The sequence below is a fragment of the Astyanax mexicanus genome, chromosome 17, assembly GCF_023375975.1.
Source record: "Astyanax mexicanus isolate ESR-SI-001 chromosome 17, AstMex3_surface, whole genome shotgun sequence".
In the NCBI taxonomy this organism is placed as follows: Eukaryota; Metazoa; Chordata; class Actinopteri; order Characiformes; family Acestrorhamphidae; genus Astyanax; species Astyanax mexicanus.
Window position 1 is genome coordinate 24,712,163 of NC_064424.1, and position 14,312 is coordinate 24,726,474.

At 37.5% G+C, this 14,312-nt stretch overlaps 1 protein-coding gene across 2 annotated transcripts in view; it reads right to left on the bottom strand.

Annotated features, from left to right (window-relative positions):
- Positions 1–14,312, bottom strand: part of olfm1b (olfactomedin 1b) — a 66,887-nt gene that overhangs the window by 12,593 nt on the left and 39,982 nt on the right. For both annotated transcript variants that reach the window (XM_007232917.4, XM_007232916.4), the window contains exons 4-5: positions 8,098–8,317; positions 1,265–1,371 (exon numbers count right to left, since the gene is read on the bottom strand). In XM_007232917.4, the coding sequence (XP_007232979.1) occupies positions 1,265–1,371; positions 8,098–8,317 (327 nt within the window). The remainder of the gene's footprint in view (positions 1–1,264; positions 1,372–8,097; positions 8,318–14,312) is intronic.

Consider the following 14,312-nt stretch of genomic DNA (forward strand, 5'->3'; position numbering starts at 1 on the left):
ACATTTTCAGTGGAAACAATTCTAGAACCTTGAAACTGTTAAATTAAAATTTTAGAATATTTCAATTTGGGGAAACATTTTAGAATTTTGTGATTATGATGTGAATGTTGTAGGACAGTTTGAATAGGAAAAAGTCTAGAACTTTGTGACTGAGCATTAAACATTCTAAAATATGGGGGGAAAGACTCTAGAAATTTGTGACTGAGGATTGAACTGAGAATTGTAACTGAGAAAAAGAACATGTAGCACAATTTGAATGTGGTAACATTCTAGGACTAGATCATGTTTACAGGGGACTGACACTTTATCATGCTTGTACATGTTTTGCATTTTATTATTACTAGTTTATTTCTTGCTTATGTATAACTGAGTAATATCATCGATTGCATTTACTACTGTGTTTTTCATTTGTGTACTGCAATAAAATACTAAATAATAAAGTTAATATACAGGATGATGTTTCTAAAACAGTCAAACATGGTGGAGGTTGCGTCATAACTTGGAATTGCAGGGCTTGCTTCAGTAATAAATCAGATTTGACACTAACTACCCAGTTTATAGTGTATTGTTTCAATAGTAAAAGTGCAATTCATGTTTCATGCTTCATTACTACTCCGACTACTCACCAAGCCAGGCCTAATCCAAGTCTAAACAAGACTGGTCTCTCCCATTCAAGGCTATCAGGTCTATCAGTTCATTCTTAAGTGTACCTCTGTCCTTTTTACGCCTATTTTGGCCTCCCATTTGCCTCTGGTGATTTCTTCTTAGTGTATAAATACCCCTCACTTTGCACCTAAGTTTGCAAAGTATTGCCAACACATCTTTGCTGTTGCTTTCGGAGCATTTTGCATCCAATGTATGATTCAAGTTATTTTGTATTTCTGTTTTATTTGTACTACTTTCGTCAGATTTGACAAGGTACAGCAGAATAACCTTATAAACCTTATAATATGATTTCTTAGGGAAAATAAAAATGTGGCATGATCAGCACAGGGATGATTAGCTGTTGGAATTAGAAAATAAAGAGGAAACGACAGTTTGGAGGAGAAATTTTGCCGTTAAAACATATGAGAATGGGTGGAGCTATACAATATAGTGCAACCAGCCAGTAGAGGTTGCTTAACTTTATACTTTTGAGAGAAACATCCACATCTTGATGTGGAAATATGACCCAGAATACACAGGCAACACAAGGAAGGACCCCAGCTGTGCCTAAAGCCTGGAAAAGCTTGGTAATAAAAGTGAAAGGCGTGTGTGTACTCACTCTGGTATCTCCCTCTGGAGCCAGTGGGTCTGTCATCCAGGATCCGAAGCGTGATCCAGATGTTTTGATGGTGATGGGCTCACTGATGCCCGTCAGCTTACCACATGCTGCAGAAATACACACATGTACATTATAATTATAATCAACACACAGATGCTCATAGTGCTGTATGACACTCAGCTACTCCTACTTACTCCTACATGTAACACACACACACACACACACACACACAGTCTTCATTATGCCCACTGGTTTGGACTGTACAGCAGCTGTGTGTGGGGTGGGGGTGTGGTATTCCCTCATTAAGGTGGGAGATATTCAGGAATGGCTGTTCTGCCCCCTTAATTACTGCAGCTCATCTAAACGAGCCCTGATTGGGGTGTTTATCTCGCTTTACAGAACACGGATAATGTGCTCTAATTGACAAATAAAGACATTAGCAGAAAGAGAAAGAGAGAGAGAGAAAGAGAGATAGAAAGAAAGAGAACAGTAGCTCCTGTAATCATCCTCTCAGTAGAAATGCTGCAAGAGTGGTGAAACACAACACACCCACACACTCGCCTGCACACACACACACACACACACACACTGTTCATTAGGAAGATGTGAACCAGGGGATAGTCTTTTTCTTCTTCAGTTCTCTCTCTCTTTCAATATCAATCTTTTCTCCTTCCTCCTCCCACTGTTTCCCAATAAATTACATTAATATCATTTAATGAATCCTCCTAATCAGTGTTCAGTAGTTCATTAAAAATAAATAAATAAATAGGTACAGGGAAAAAAATAAGGAAACAGACAAATAAAGTTACAAATATAAAGTAAACAAGGGAGAAAAGATACAAAAAGCTAGAGAAACTGGAGAAAGACAGCGACACAGATGGGAGGAAAATGGAAAGAAAGAAAGAAAGAAAGAAAGAATAAAGGAAAGATAAAGAGAAATACAAAAATAGAGAAAAGAAGACAGAAGGAAGAAAAATAAGGAGCAATAGCATGAAAAAGGAAGAAAACAATGAAAAAGAAAGAAACAAAGAAAGAAACAAAGAAATAAATAAAAAAAGAAAATAAAAGAAGATAAAAAAACAAACAAAAAAACATATGTAGGAGAAAATATACAAACACAGACAGAAATATAGGAATAGAAAACCAGAAAACTCATTAAAATAAACGAAAACTAAAAAATAAGGAGTAAAAAAGCTACGAAAGAACACAAGAGTAAACTATGAACGAAGAAAAAAGAAACTACAGAAGAAAAAGAAAGAGAAAGAAAGACAAAAGTTCAGGAAGCAGGAAAGGAAAGAAAGGAAACAGGAAAGAGAAAGAAAAAATAGGGAAAAAGAAAGACAGAAAGAAGCAGAAATAAGAAAAAGTAAGGAAAAGAAAGGCAGTAATGAAATGAAAAATAAAGAAAACAATTAAAAGGAAAGAAAGAAAGAAAAACAATAGAAAAATAAGAGGTAGAAGAATAGGAATTAAATATATAAATACAGAAGGAATTAGAAAGGCATTATACAGGAGTATTAACTAAAATAAACTTAAAGGAACAGTGAAATAAAGAACAATAAAGATCTGAATAAAGGAAAGGAAGACAGAAGAAGAAGAGACAGACTGAAAGAGACAAGAGAGATAGTGAGAGAGAGAGAGAGAGAGAGAGAGAAACAGAGTGAAACAGTGAAAGGGCTTATTTGTGTCAACACTGAGGGTGTTTGACATCTTTGGCAGCCGGTGGAATTAAACTGTTCCTGCAGACGACAAATCTTACGTAATCCGCCAAAAGCCCCTCGCCACCCCGCGTCACCCCCTCCCCCCGCTGAGCTGGTGTTTTGGGGCAGATGTGCTGCACTCTAATTGTGCTGCTATCTTTAGATCCTCCTCTATAGTGGAAAGCAGGTCAGACGAGTGTAAACATGCTTTAGAGCAGAGCGGCTGAGACTGTGGGTTTATTAGATACTCCAAGCTTCCCTTATATTTCCACCATACTGTATAACTACTGTCCTATTCTGACTAATGTTATCCAGATGTTACTAGGGTGATGGTCAATTCTGAGCACAGTAGTGCAATTAAGCCTCTTTTGCCACTTTTCTCACTGGCTTTTTTGGTTTGGACCAATCTAAAAAGCCCAAAGTCTGTGAGTCTGAAGAGATGAGTCTCTGGAGTGTGGGTCTAAGTTAAGTCTCGAGTCTCTGAGGTGTGAACCAGAGTTTAGGTCTTGAGTCTCTGGGATGCAAGTCTGAATCAGGGCCAAAAATGTGCAAAGATCAGTGCATATAGGCTCTTATAGACATAGGTAAGTAAGTCAGGGTCTGGTGTTCAAGTCAGTGTAGAGTCTCAGGTCTGTGGTATGTGGGTTCAAATGAAGTCTTGAGTCTCTGGAGTCAGAGTGAAGTCTTTGGGTCCACTAAGGGGGCTTATCTTTGGGGTCTGACTCTAAATCAAGACACTTTTTGAGTCTCTCGAGTTCAGTTCAAGTCTCTAGGGTCCAAGTCAGCTAAGAGCGAGCCTAAGGCATATTATCCTTGACGTCTCACTCTGCGGCATTTAAATAGCTACAGTGAGTGTGATCATAGCTACGCCAATGGGCCTGGTAATTTGGAAGTGTTGTGTGTTCAGGTCAATTTCTGGTGAATTGCTATCTTGGCAATGGAAAACACAGGTGCGTGACTGACTGAAAGAAACCCAGACAGACGTCAACAGTCAGGTGTTTATTGCTGTCTTGGCAACGCAGGTGAATCTGAGTCAGTTAAGGATGAGTCTGAGGCAAGTTTCACATCAACCGAGGGCAGTTATCTTTGGAGAATGGCTCTTAATTACGTTTTGAGTCTCTCTGGTCCAATAAAAGTGTCTGGGATCCAAGTCAACTAGTTAACTAAATACAAATCTGGATCACAACTTGTTTGAGCCTGAATAAAGTCCCTAATAAACTGAGGGAGATTACCTTTAGGGTCTAAGTTCTTGAATCTTGAGTCCAATTCAAACTTTCTGGGGAACAAATCAAAATCAAGTCTCTGGGGTAAAGGTGAGTTAAGAGAGAGACTGAGTTCAGTCAGTTAAGGACAAGCCTGACTCAAGTTACCAACTTAATCAGTTCTTGAGTTTCTTGAGATTTAAGTCTCTCAATTAAAATTTAAGACTTCAGCATCTGAGTCAGTTATGGGGTAACCTGAGTCAAGTTTCGAGTCTCTTGAGTTTCGAGTCTCTCAAGTCCACTTCAAGATTCTAGGGTCCAAGTCAGTTAAGGGAGAGCCTAACTCAAGAAACAAGTTAGTTGAAGGCAAATCTGAGTCAAAACTATAGTCAGTTAAGGGCAAGTTTTTAATTAAGTTCAACATCATCTGAAGAAGATTATTCTTGGAGTTTGACTGTGAATCAAGTCTCTAGAGATTCAGTCTTTAAAGTCCAATTCATACCTCTAGGGGCCAAGTTATTGACGAGCCTAGATCGAGTTTTCCGTCTCCTGAATTTTAAATCTCTCAAGTTCAATTCAAGACTCTGGTATCAGTCAGTTAAGGACAAACCTAAGTCAAGATTGAGTCTCTCAAGTTTTTAGTCTCTCAATTCCAACTTAAGTCTCTAGGGTCTGAGTCAGCTAAGGGCAGGCCTGAGTCAAGTTTTTTCAGTCTCCTGAATTTTGAGTGTCTCAAGTCCAATTCAAGCCTCTTGGGTCTGAGTGAGTTACAGGCGAGCCTGAGTCAAGTCACAACTTAACTGAAGGCAAATCTGAGTCAAAGTCAGTTAAGGACTATGTTTGAGTCAAGTTCCACATCAACTGAGCGGTATTATTCTTGGGATCAAATTCTCAAGCCTGGGACAATTTCCAAATCAACTGAGGGAGATGATCAATCAAAAAATAACTCAACTAAGTTTGACTCAAGTTATGAACCAATTAATCAACATGCTTCTCAAGCACAACTGAAGTTTGAGTCACTGACTAAGTACCCAACTCTGCTGCAGTCATTAATAAGCAGCTCAGGACGGGTTTCTAATAAAGTGTAGTCTACTTTATTGCTTCCAGTTTTTTAATAACATCCTATTAACAAATTCTCAGCACGTAAATGTGTGTGTGTGTGTGGGGGTGTGTTTAAAAAGTATTACACACATTGCTGTACTGGATTTATGGAGGTGGAAACATGTGAAACATCAGAAAGTCGGAGATTCACAGGCGGAGAAAGAGAGATAGACAATGCGAGTATCAGATTCTTGAGTCTTTTATCTGGCGGAGAGTCATTAACACTAGAGGCAGGTTAATCCAGTGGGTTAGTGTGAGCGAGTGTGTGTCTCTGGCGTACATCAAAGGCAGCTGTGACAGCTGTGTGTGTGTGTATGTGCCAGTGCTTTCCTTTGATTATCCAAAGTTCCTTAATGAGTCTGTGATTTGGAAAAGGCTGGCTTCAGATTGGAATGTCACAGCCAGTCGAGCTTAATATCGGTAAGAGGCTTAAATTCATTGTCATGCAGACTTGGCCTGCGGCATTAAGCCTAAAGCTTCATTTATACGCCGTGACAAATGTGTTTTGACGACAGTTCAACAGGTTTTAAAGGGTTGTGGACAGTGCATTTCACCTGCTGAATGAAAAATTCTCTCTTAGGTGCCCTCATACATATCTCAGTAGGCTGCAGAGTGAGATCAAGGTGGGTATTTGTTGATATTGGGCACTACAAATTAGATTTTAATTTAATGGCTAATAATATGTCTGCAAGGACATACTCAGAGTTCCCGCTGATCCTTAAAAAGTCTAAAATTGTCTTAAATTTACTGTAAATTTGCAGTAGATATTACATTTTCAGGCAGTGCAATTAATGCCGGTGGGAAAGCACATGCTAACTTTGGCGGTGAGTTAGTTAACATTACCAGGTACTGAACTAAGGTTAGCAGAGAGTTAGTTAACATTAGCAAAGAGCTAGCTAATGTCACTGAGGAGAGAACTAAGTTTAGTGGAGAACTAGCTAACTTTAGCAGCAAGCTAGCTAACTTCAGCAGAAAACTAGCTAACATACCACCGTCAGTGGTGAGTTAGCTACGTTACAAGGTTAGCAGAGAGCTAGCTAACATTAGCAGAGAGCTAGCTAACATCACCAGAGAGAGAACTAACTTTAGTGGAGAACTAGCTAACTTTAGCAGCAAGCTAGCTAACTTCAGCAGAGAGCTAGCTACCATACCAACATTAGTGGCGAGTTATCTACGTTACTGAGGAGAGAACTAAATGTAGTAGAAAGCTAGCTAACTTTAGCGGTGAGATATCTAACATACTAACGTAAGTGGCGAGTTAGCTACATTACCAGGGAAGGGACTAAAGTTCGCGGAGTGCAAGTTAACATTAGCTGAGAGCTAGCTTGTCATCGGGGAGAGAACTAAGTTAAGTGGAGAGCTAGTTAACATTAGCAGTGAACTAGCTAACATACTAACAATAGCAGTGAGTTAGCTATATTAACGGAGAGAGAGCACTAAGGTTAGCATCACACTAGCTAACATTAGCAGAGAGCTAACTAACATCACCGAAAAAATAACTAAGTTTAGTGGTGACCTAGCTAACATTGGCAGCGAGCTAGCTAACATACCAACGTTAGTGGCGAGTTAGCTACGTTACTGGGGAGAGGACTAAGGTTTGTAAAGAGCTAGCTAACATTAGCAGCAAGCTAGCTAACATACCAACATTAGTGGCGAGTTAGCTACGTTACTTGGGAGAGGACTAAGGTTTGTAGAGAGCTAGCTAACATACCAATGTTAGTGGTGAGTTAGCTATCTTACCGGGGAGATAACTAAGATTAGCGGAGAGCTAGCTAACATTAGCAGCGAGCTAGCTAACATACTAACATTAGTGGCAAGTTAGTTACGTTACCAGGGAGAGAACTAAGGTTCGTAGAGAGCTAGCTAACATTAGCAGAGAGCTAGCGAACATCACAGAGGAAAGAGCTAAGTTTAGTGGAGAGCTAGCTAACGTTAGCAGCAAGCTAGCTAACATACCAACTTTAGTGGGGAGTTAGCTACATTACCAGGGAGAAGACTAAGGTTAGCAGAGAGCTAGCTAACATTAGCAGCGAGCTAGCTAAATTCGGCAGTGAGCTAGCTAACATACTAATGTTAGTGGTGAGTTTAGCTATCTTACCGGGGAGATAACTAAGATTAGTGGAGAGCTAGCTAACATTAGCAGCAAGCTAGCTAACATACCAACATTAGTGGCGAGTTAGCTACATTACCAGGGGGAAAACTAAGGTTGGCAGATTTTTTGAAAAGAAAAATAAAAATTATAACAAATGGGAAACGTTAAGTTTTGATTTCCAATATAATACATTTTTTTTCTACCAAAGAAATTCTGACTACAGTTTTGGGTCTTAAATTATAGGTCTTAAAAAGCATTAAATAAAATGTAATTATTTATTTATTTACTTTTATTATATTTGTTTAATGAAATTTATTTCTTAAATAAATAAATTGTCTGACAATAATTATCGCTTTTTAATTTCTTTTGGTGACAATTTAGAAAAAGGTATAAAAAAAAGCATTGTTTGGATACAGATACCAAATTCAAAGTATTGTATCGTATTTGATTTTTTTTCTTCATTCTGTTACCTTTTAATTAGTTCAAATGGTGGCACTATTGATGATAGTAACCAGCCGTTGTGCATTCGGTTCAGTTCAGTCACGTAGTATTGCTGATACCTTGTTATTTAAGATTCAATTGACATTTTTTTCAGTAGGGAAGTCTGAGTCTGTTTCGAATCTGCTACAACATTAAATGTTGTCTAGTATATAGAAGTCTTATGGCAACTCTACGTTCTCCTACCTGTATAACATGATTCAAACAGATACAGATTATTACTTTTTTAAAACCCCTTACCGAGTTTCTGCATGCATGCTCGGAGTCTCTCCTCCAGACTGGAGACTCGAGAGTGAAGCTCATCGTAGTCGTAGGCTCCCATCTCCTGCTGCAGAAGACCCAGGCTGGTCGTCAGGTTCTGCACCTCCTGTTTGAACTGCAGCACCAACCGAGCGTCCGCCTTGTACTCCTCCAGCACAGGGATCAGGGGCTGCAGCTCCGCCATCTTCGCCTTTATGGCCTGCAAATACCCCACAGAGCGAGCTCAGACCCACACCGTGCTGTAAAGCCCACTCAGATCCCTCCATAGTGCATATAAAAGACTCACCAATACTATTGTACTACTATCTACACTGAGGTGTGTGTACTAGTGCATCTTAAAAAATAAAAAAAAATAGAATAGCATTGAATAGTTACTTTATTTTAGTAATTCAGTTCAAATTGTGAAACACATATACAGCTCTGAAAAAAATTAAGAGATTATTTTTGAATTTCTGAATCAGTTTCTCTGATTTTGATTCTAATTATATATAGGTAAATGTTTGATTAAAATGAACAATGTTGTTTTATTCTATAAACTACTGATAAACTACTTTTATAAACTACTTATCCATAATTCCATATATAAATATGGTCATTTAGGGCATTTATTTGCAGAAAATGAGAAATGGCTGAAATAACAAAAAGATGCAGAGCTTTCAGACCTCAAATAATGCAAAGATGTTCATATTAATAAAGTTTAAAGAGTTCAGAAATCAATATTTGCTGGAATAACTAATAATTTGCTGGTTTTTAATCACATTTTTTAAATGCGTCTTGGCACGTTCTCCTCCACCAGTCTTACACGCTGCTTTTGGATAACTTTATGCCTGCACTCCTGGCGCAGAACTTCAAGCAGTTCAGCTTGGTTTGGTGGCTTGTGATCATCCATCTTCCTCTTGATTATATTCCAGAGGTTTTCAATTTGGTAAAATCAAAGAAACTGATAGTTTTAAGTGGTCTCTTTTATTTATTTATTTATTTATTTATTTATTTATTTCCAGAGCTATATATAAGTCAGTGTCTCTGAAAATAAGAATGTTATGTAAGACCAATTGGTACTTTTGGCAGCGTGGGCAGTGTGCCAAGTCCTGCTGGAAAATTAAATCTGCATCTCCATAAAATTTGTCAGCAGAGGGAAGCATGAAGTGCTGTAAGATTTTGCAGGAAAACACTGCACTGAATTTAGACTTGATAAAACACAGTGAATCAACACCAGCAGATGACTTTCCAGTCCAAACCATCACTGATCATCAGTAAATTTTACATTTCATTTGTAAATCAAGGGAGCAGAGTCTGAAGGAAGAGTGGAGAGACACACAGTTGAAGCTGCTTCAGGTCTAGTGTGAAGTTTCCACCAATCAGTGATGGTTTGGAGAGACATGTCATCTGCTGGTGTTGGTCCACTGTGTTTTATCAAGTCTAAAGTCAGATGCAGATTTCATTTTCCAGTGCAATGGACATTAAAAGAGCAATTAAATAGTTTACTTTGTTGGATACAATTTTTGTATCGATTTTTCCATCACTGAAATAACATTTAGTTCTGAAAGGGTTAAGGACTTGTGATGCTTTTTGATTGTCTTTCCTTCATGGAACACATTAGAGATCCATGACATCATGGTCTTAATGAATAGAAAGATAGCTAACTGCCTATAGAGCTTAAAATTGGTCATGGTTGGATCTTGTCCAAAGACAATGATCCAAATCATTTATCTAAATCCAGACAAAATAGAGACTAAAGCTTCTGCTATGGCCATCCCAGTACCCTGACCTAAACCCTACTGAAAATCTGCAGGAAAACTAACATATACTGTAGGACCCTGAAAGGACCAGGAGAGACCCTTCTTCTTTTGTGACAAATAAAGTTTAAAAGATTTTAGCTAAACAAACTTAAATAGAGACTGTCATTACCTTTCTGGTCAATCTTGAAAATTTGCCAATAACTGCATATCATAGCTGACTGTTATGTTTAGCCCTAACAAATGTATTTAAAGAACCAGTCAAAAGTTTGGACACACCTTTAATTCTGTATTTTTTAAATTATTTTAATATGTTCTGCATTGTGGACTAATACTAAAGCCATCTAAAAACATATGGAATTACAGTATTTAGTAAACGAAAAGTGTTAAACAAACCAGAATATATGTTTTATATTTTAGATTCTTTAAAGTAGCACCTCGTTTAGATGACAGTTTTCAACATCTTGTCTGAATTTTCTCAGTCCACTTATGAGGTAGAGATTCATCTGTATTTATTAGCTTTCAGTTAAGAAAGTTAAGTTTCATGTCAAGAGTAAATTGCTTGGATTTCTTGCCTTCTAATGTGTTTGAGAGTATCAGTTATACAGTGAATAATCCATATTATGGCAAGAACTACTCAACTAAGTAACAAAAAAATGGTTAAAAGAAATGAAGGTCAGTCCATCTGAAAAATTTTGAGAACTTTCAAAAGTATGCTCAATTGCAGTCGCGCTAGTGCAAAAAAAAGGGCAAAAATGTTATGATGAAACTGGCTCTCATCAGGAATGCCCCAGCAAAGGAAGAGCGAGAGCTACCTCTGTTGCATAGGATAAGTTATTCAGAGTAAGGAGTAACAATAAAAAGATAAGGATGACTTTTTAGTGTTGGTTTTTGCAATGTAGGAAAAAAAAAAACATTGAATAAGAAGGTGTGTCCAAGCTTTTGACTTGTACTGTATGTCATTTTTTTATGACTTGTGTGACCTAACAAGTGTGCAAGAGAATGAAGTATATGTGTGCAAGTGTGTGTTTTGATGTGTGTGTGTGTGTGTATTTGTGTATAGGAGAGCCATTAAGAGACCAGAAGGTAAACTACAGCAAAAGCTCTATCTATCTATCTATCTGTCGGGATAGAAATCAAGCGCTCGGAACACGTTGAACAATTGGGAAATCACTTTATTGGTTTTCATGGATTCAACAGCAAAGGCGAAACATGCTCATTGTGACATGTTACACACAACAACGTGGCTTCCAACTATGTTCCATTGTTGTTAAGAGTAGCTTTTTTATCATTATTATTATTATTATTCCAGTAACCAAATATAGCAAGAGAGAGACAAAATGAGAAAAAAAGCAACGTAAGCAGTTAACAACTAGGAGCCATCGTAATTATGATGATAACAGCAAGATTACTACAAATCAAAGAAGAATACTGATCAGAATCAATATGCAAATGAAACCTAACGAGGGATAACGAGGTGCATGCAGGGAGGGATCTGATTGGTGGGTCGAAAAAAGGAAGAGGGGAGGGGTTGTCTTATCTTACAGTTTAATGGTGTATAATAGAATACGAGAACTGTGACATAAACGGCGTGACTGACGCCCCACTTCAGCCAATCGTGGGTTAGACCTGCCTCTTCTGGCCTCAGGCTCTCCTATAGTGTCTTTATAGTTAGCCCTGCAAGCAAGAAACAACAAACTGAGTACAGGATGCTAGCTCGCTAACCTCGCTAACACACACCCACACCCTCACACACACAGTCACACACACACATACTGCTACGATGCAACGGATTACAAAACAAATTATCATTTTATTTGGATCAGAAATCAAACCCTGATTGGGTTTGTTTATTTTTATTATTGTCTTTTATATATTCTGTTTGTTTATGCAGAAGTTTTTAACATTTTGTATTGGTGACTATCTGTTTGATAGTTTGAATTAGTTACTTGTATTTTCATGGTCTGTTTCTTCATTTGACTTTTATTTTGACACAGTCTGTCTATAATACTGAACTTTATTTTTGACATGGTCCGTTTGTTCATTTGGTGACTTTTTTTAAATGGTTCATTTTTTGGACATGATCAGTTTATTCGTTTGTGTTGGTGACTTTTATTTTGATAAGCGGATATATCTGGTGCAACTTCACTGTTTTATTAAAAGCTAGAATGTTACTAACTTTTGTCTTTTAACCCTGAGAAAGCCTGAGTGCCGAAATGCGTTGGCTATTTTTGTACATGTCTATTAAATCGGAAAATCTACAGTCAACAAGTACTGCTGATTTTTACTATTATTTTTTTTTACTTTTATTTTAACATAGTCTATTTGTAATAGTGAACTATTTTCACAAGTTCTGTTTTTTTATTTGGTGACTTATTTTTACAATTGTTTATTTTTTGGACATGATCAGTTTATTCATTTGTGTTGGTGACTTTTATTTTGATAAGCGAATAGATCTGGTGCAACTTCACTGTTTTAATAAAAGCTAGAATGTTATTAACTTTTGTCTTTTAACCCTGATGAAGGCCTGAGTGCCGAAATGCGTTGGGTATTTTTGTATCTCTAATAAATCGGAAATTCTACAGTGCTGCATGGTCTGTTTGTTCAATAGGTGACTTATTTTAACATGGTCCATTTTTTTGGATACGGTCGGTTTGGTCATTTTTATTAGTGACTTTTATTTTAACACAGTTTAATTTTTTTTTTTTGACATGGTCTGTTCGTTCATTTGGTGACTTATTTTGACGTGGTCCATTTTTTTGGACATGGTTGCTTTGTTCATTTGTATTAGAGACTTTTATTTTGACACAGTCTATTTGTAACAGTGGACTTTTTTGACATGATCTGTTTGTTCATTTGGTTACTTATTTTACTTAACCCATTTTTTGGACATGTTTGTTCTGTTTATTTGTATTAGTCTTATTGGTCCATTATTTGGACATGGTCGGTTTATTTGTTCTAATGACTTTAATTCTGGCCTTGTCTGTTTTAGTGATATTTATGTTAACAGTATGTGTTCCTTGTATAAGTGACTTTAGGGCTGCAACTTACAATTATTTTAATTATAGATTTCTTTTTTATTAATCGATTATTAAATGGATAAAAAGGTAATGCAATGTTAAAATACACTTGGCTGTGACTCAAATACTTCCATGCAACTTCAGAGTCGGAAAAGACCTTGATTTTCTTGAACTCTGAATGTAGCTAACAGCTGCCACATTTAAAATGTAAAATAAATGTAAAATAACTATACTAACAAATGAGACATGTCTTGCTAGTGCTAATCAGGTTTTCTCAAAGAAAATTGGTTGGTCACGGTGTTTGTTGAGTCGTGGCGATGCTCGAAACTTACAAACACTGTGTTCGAGTGAGAGTTAGCCCAAATCAATTGGTTGTTGCTGCCATAAGTGACTTTAATTTTGATACAGTCTGCTTGTTTGTATTAGCGTCTTATTTTGAGAGGATCTGTTCATTTATTTTTTGTGACTTTGGTAATTTTAACAGTTTGATTTTAACCAGACTTTTATTTTGACGAGTGAATTTTACACTCTCCTTTCCCTTCTTTATTCCATTCTTTAAAAAAAGTTAATAATAGAGTCCATAGTTCAGATATTGTCTGACTTCCTTTTAAAACTAAGACCATGCTAGTTCATATTAAATTCCCACTCCTCACACTAGTATAACTCTGCTCTCTCCTGACACTGTTTTACACCAGTGTGATGATACCTGTGTAGATTTGTAGCCGTGCGCAATATGATGCCTCTTATGAATCAGCCTTAGAAATGGTCAAGGTGTTTTTACACCCTTCAGATGGCCTGTTTAGCCTGTGTATTTTTCACTGCCTGATTGTGGTGAGTTAAACTGTATTCCACACTGTTATGGTTAAGCTTTAAATTTGTCTGTGATCCGTTACACCATTAAAACATACACAACCACACGCCCACACTAAAAAAACACACTTCCAAACACACTTACACTGAGTGCATTCACAATCGCAAAATTACATTTGTAGCAAGCTGGTGTGGTTGAGTTAGCATGCACGCATGCAGAGGAACATCTAAGCCAAACATGCTAATGTTGCAATGCTGTTGTTAGCAGGGAGTCCCCGAAGAGCTCTGGAGACACCAATTAGCATGAAACAACACCAGCATCAGTTAGCTTTGTGCTAATGAAATCATGCTAACTGGTGCCTACTAGCTTCTATTCGTTAGCACGTTTGCTTCAAATGTTCCTCTCAGATCTGAGGGTGTAAGTGTGTTAATGTGATCTGAAATACTTCCATATGAAAAAGTGTGGTTTAATATGCAGGGCGGCTAACCGTGTGTGTGAGTGTGAGTGTGTGTGTGTGTGTGAGTGTGTGTGCTAACCATGCCTGGGAAAGATCTGCTTGGGTCAGACAGGGGAGTGTATTTGCATTAGCTGGGCTAAAAGGGCAGGGCACTGGGAGACACTGTCATT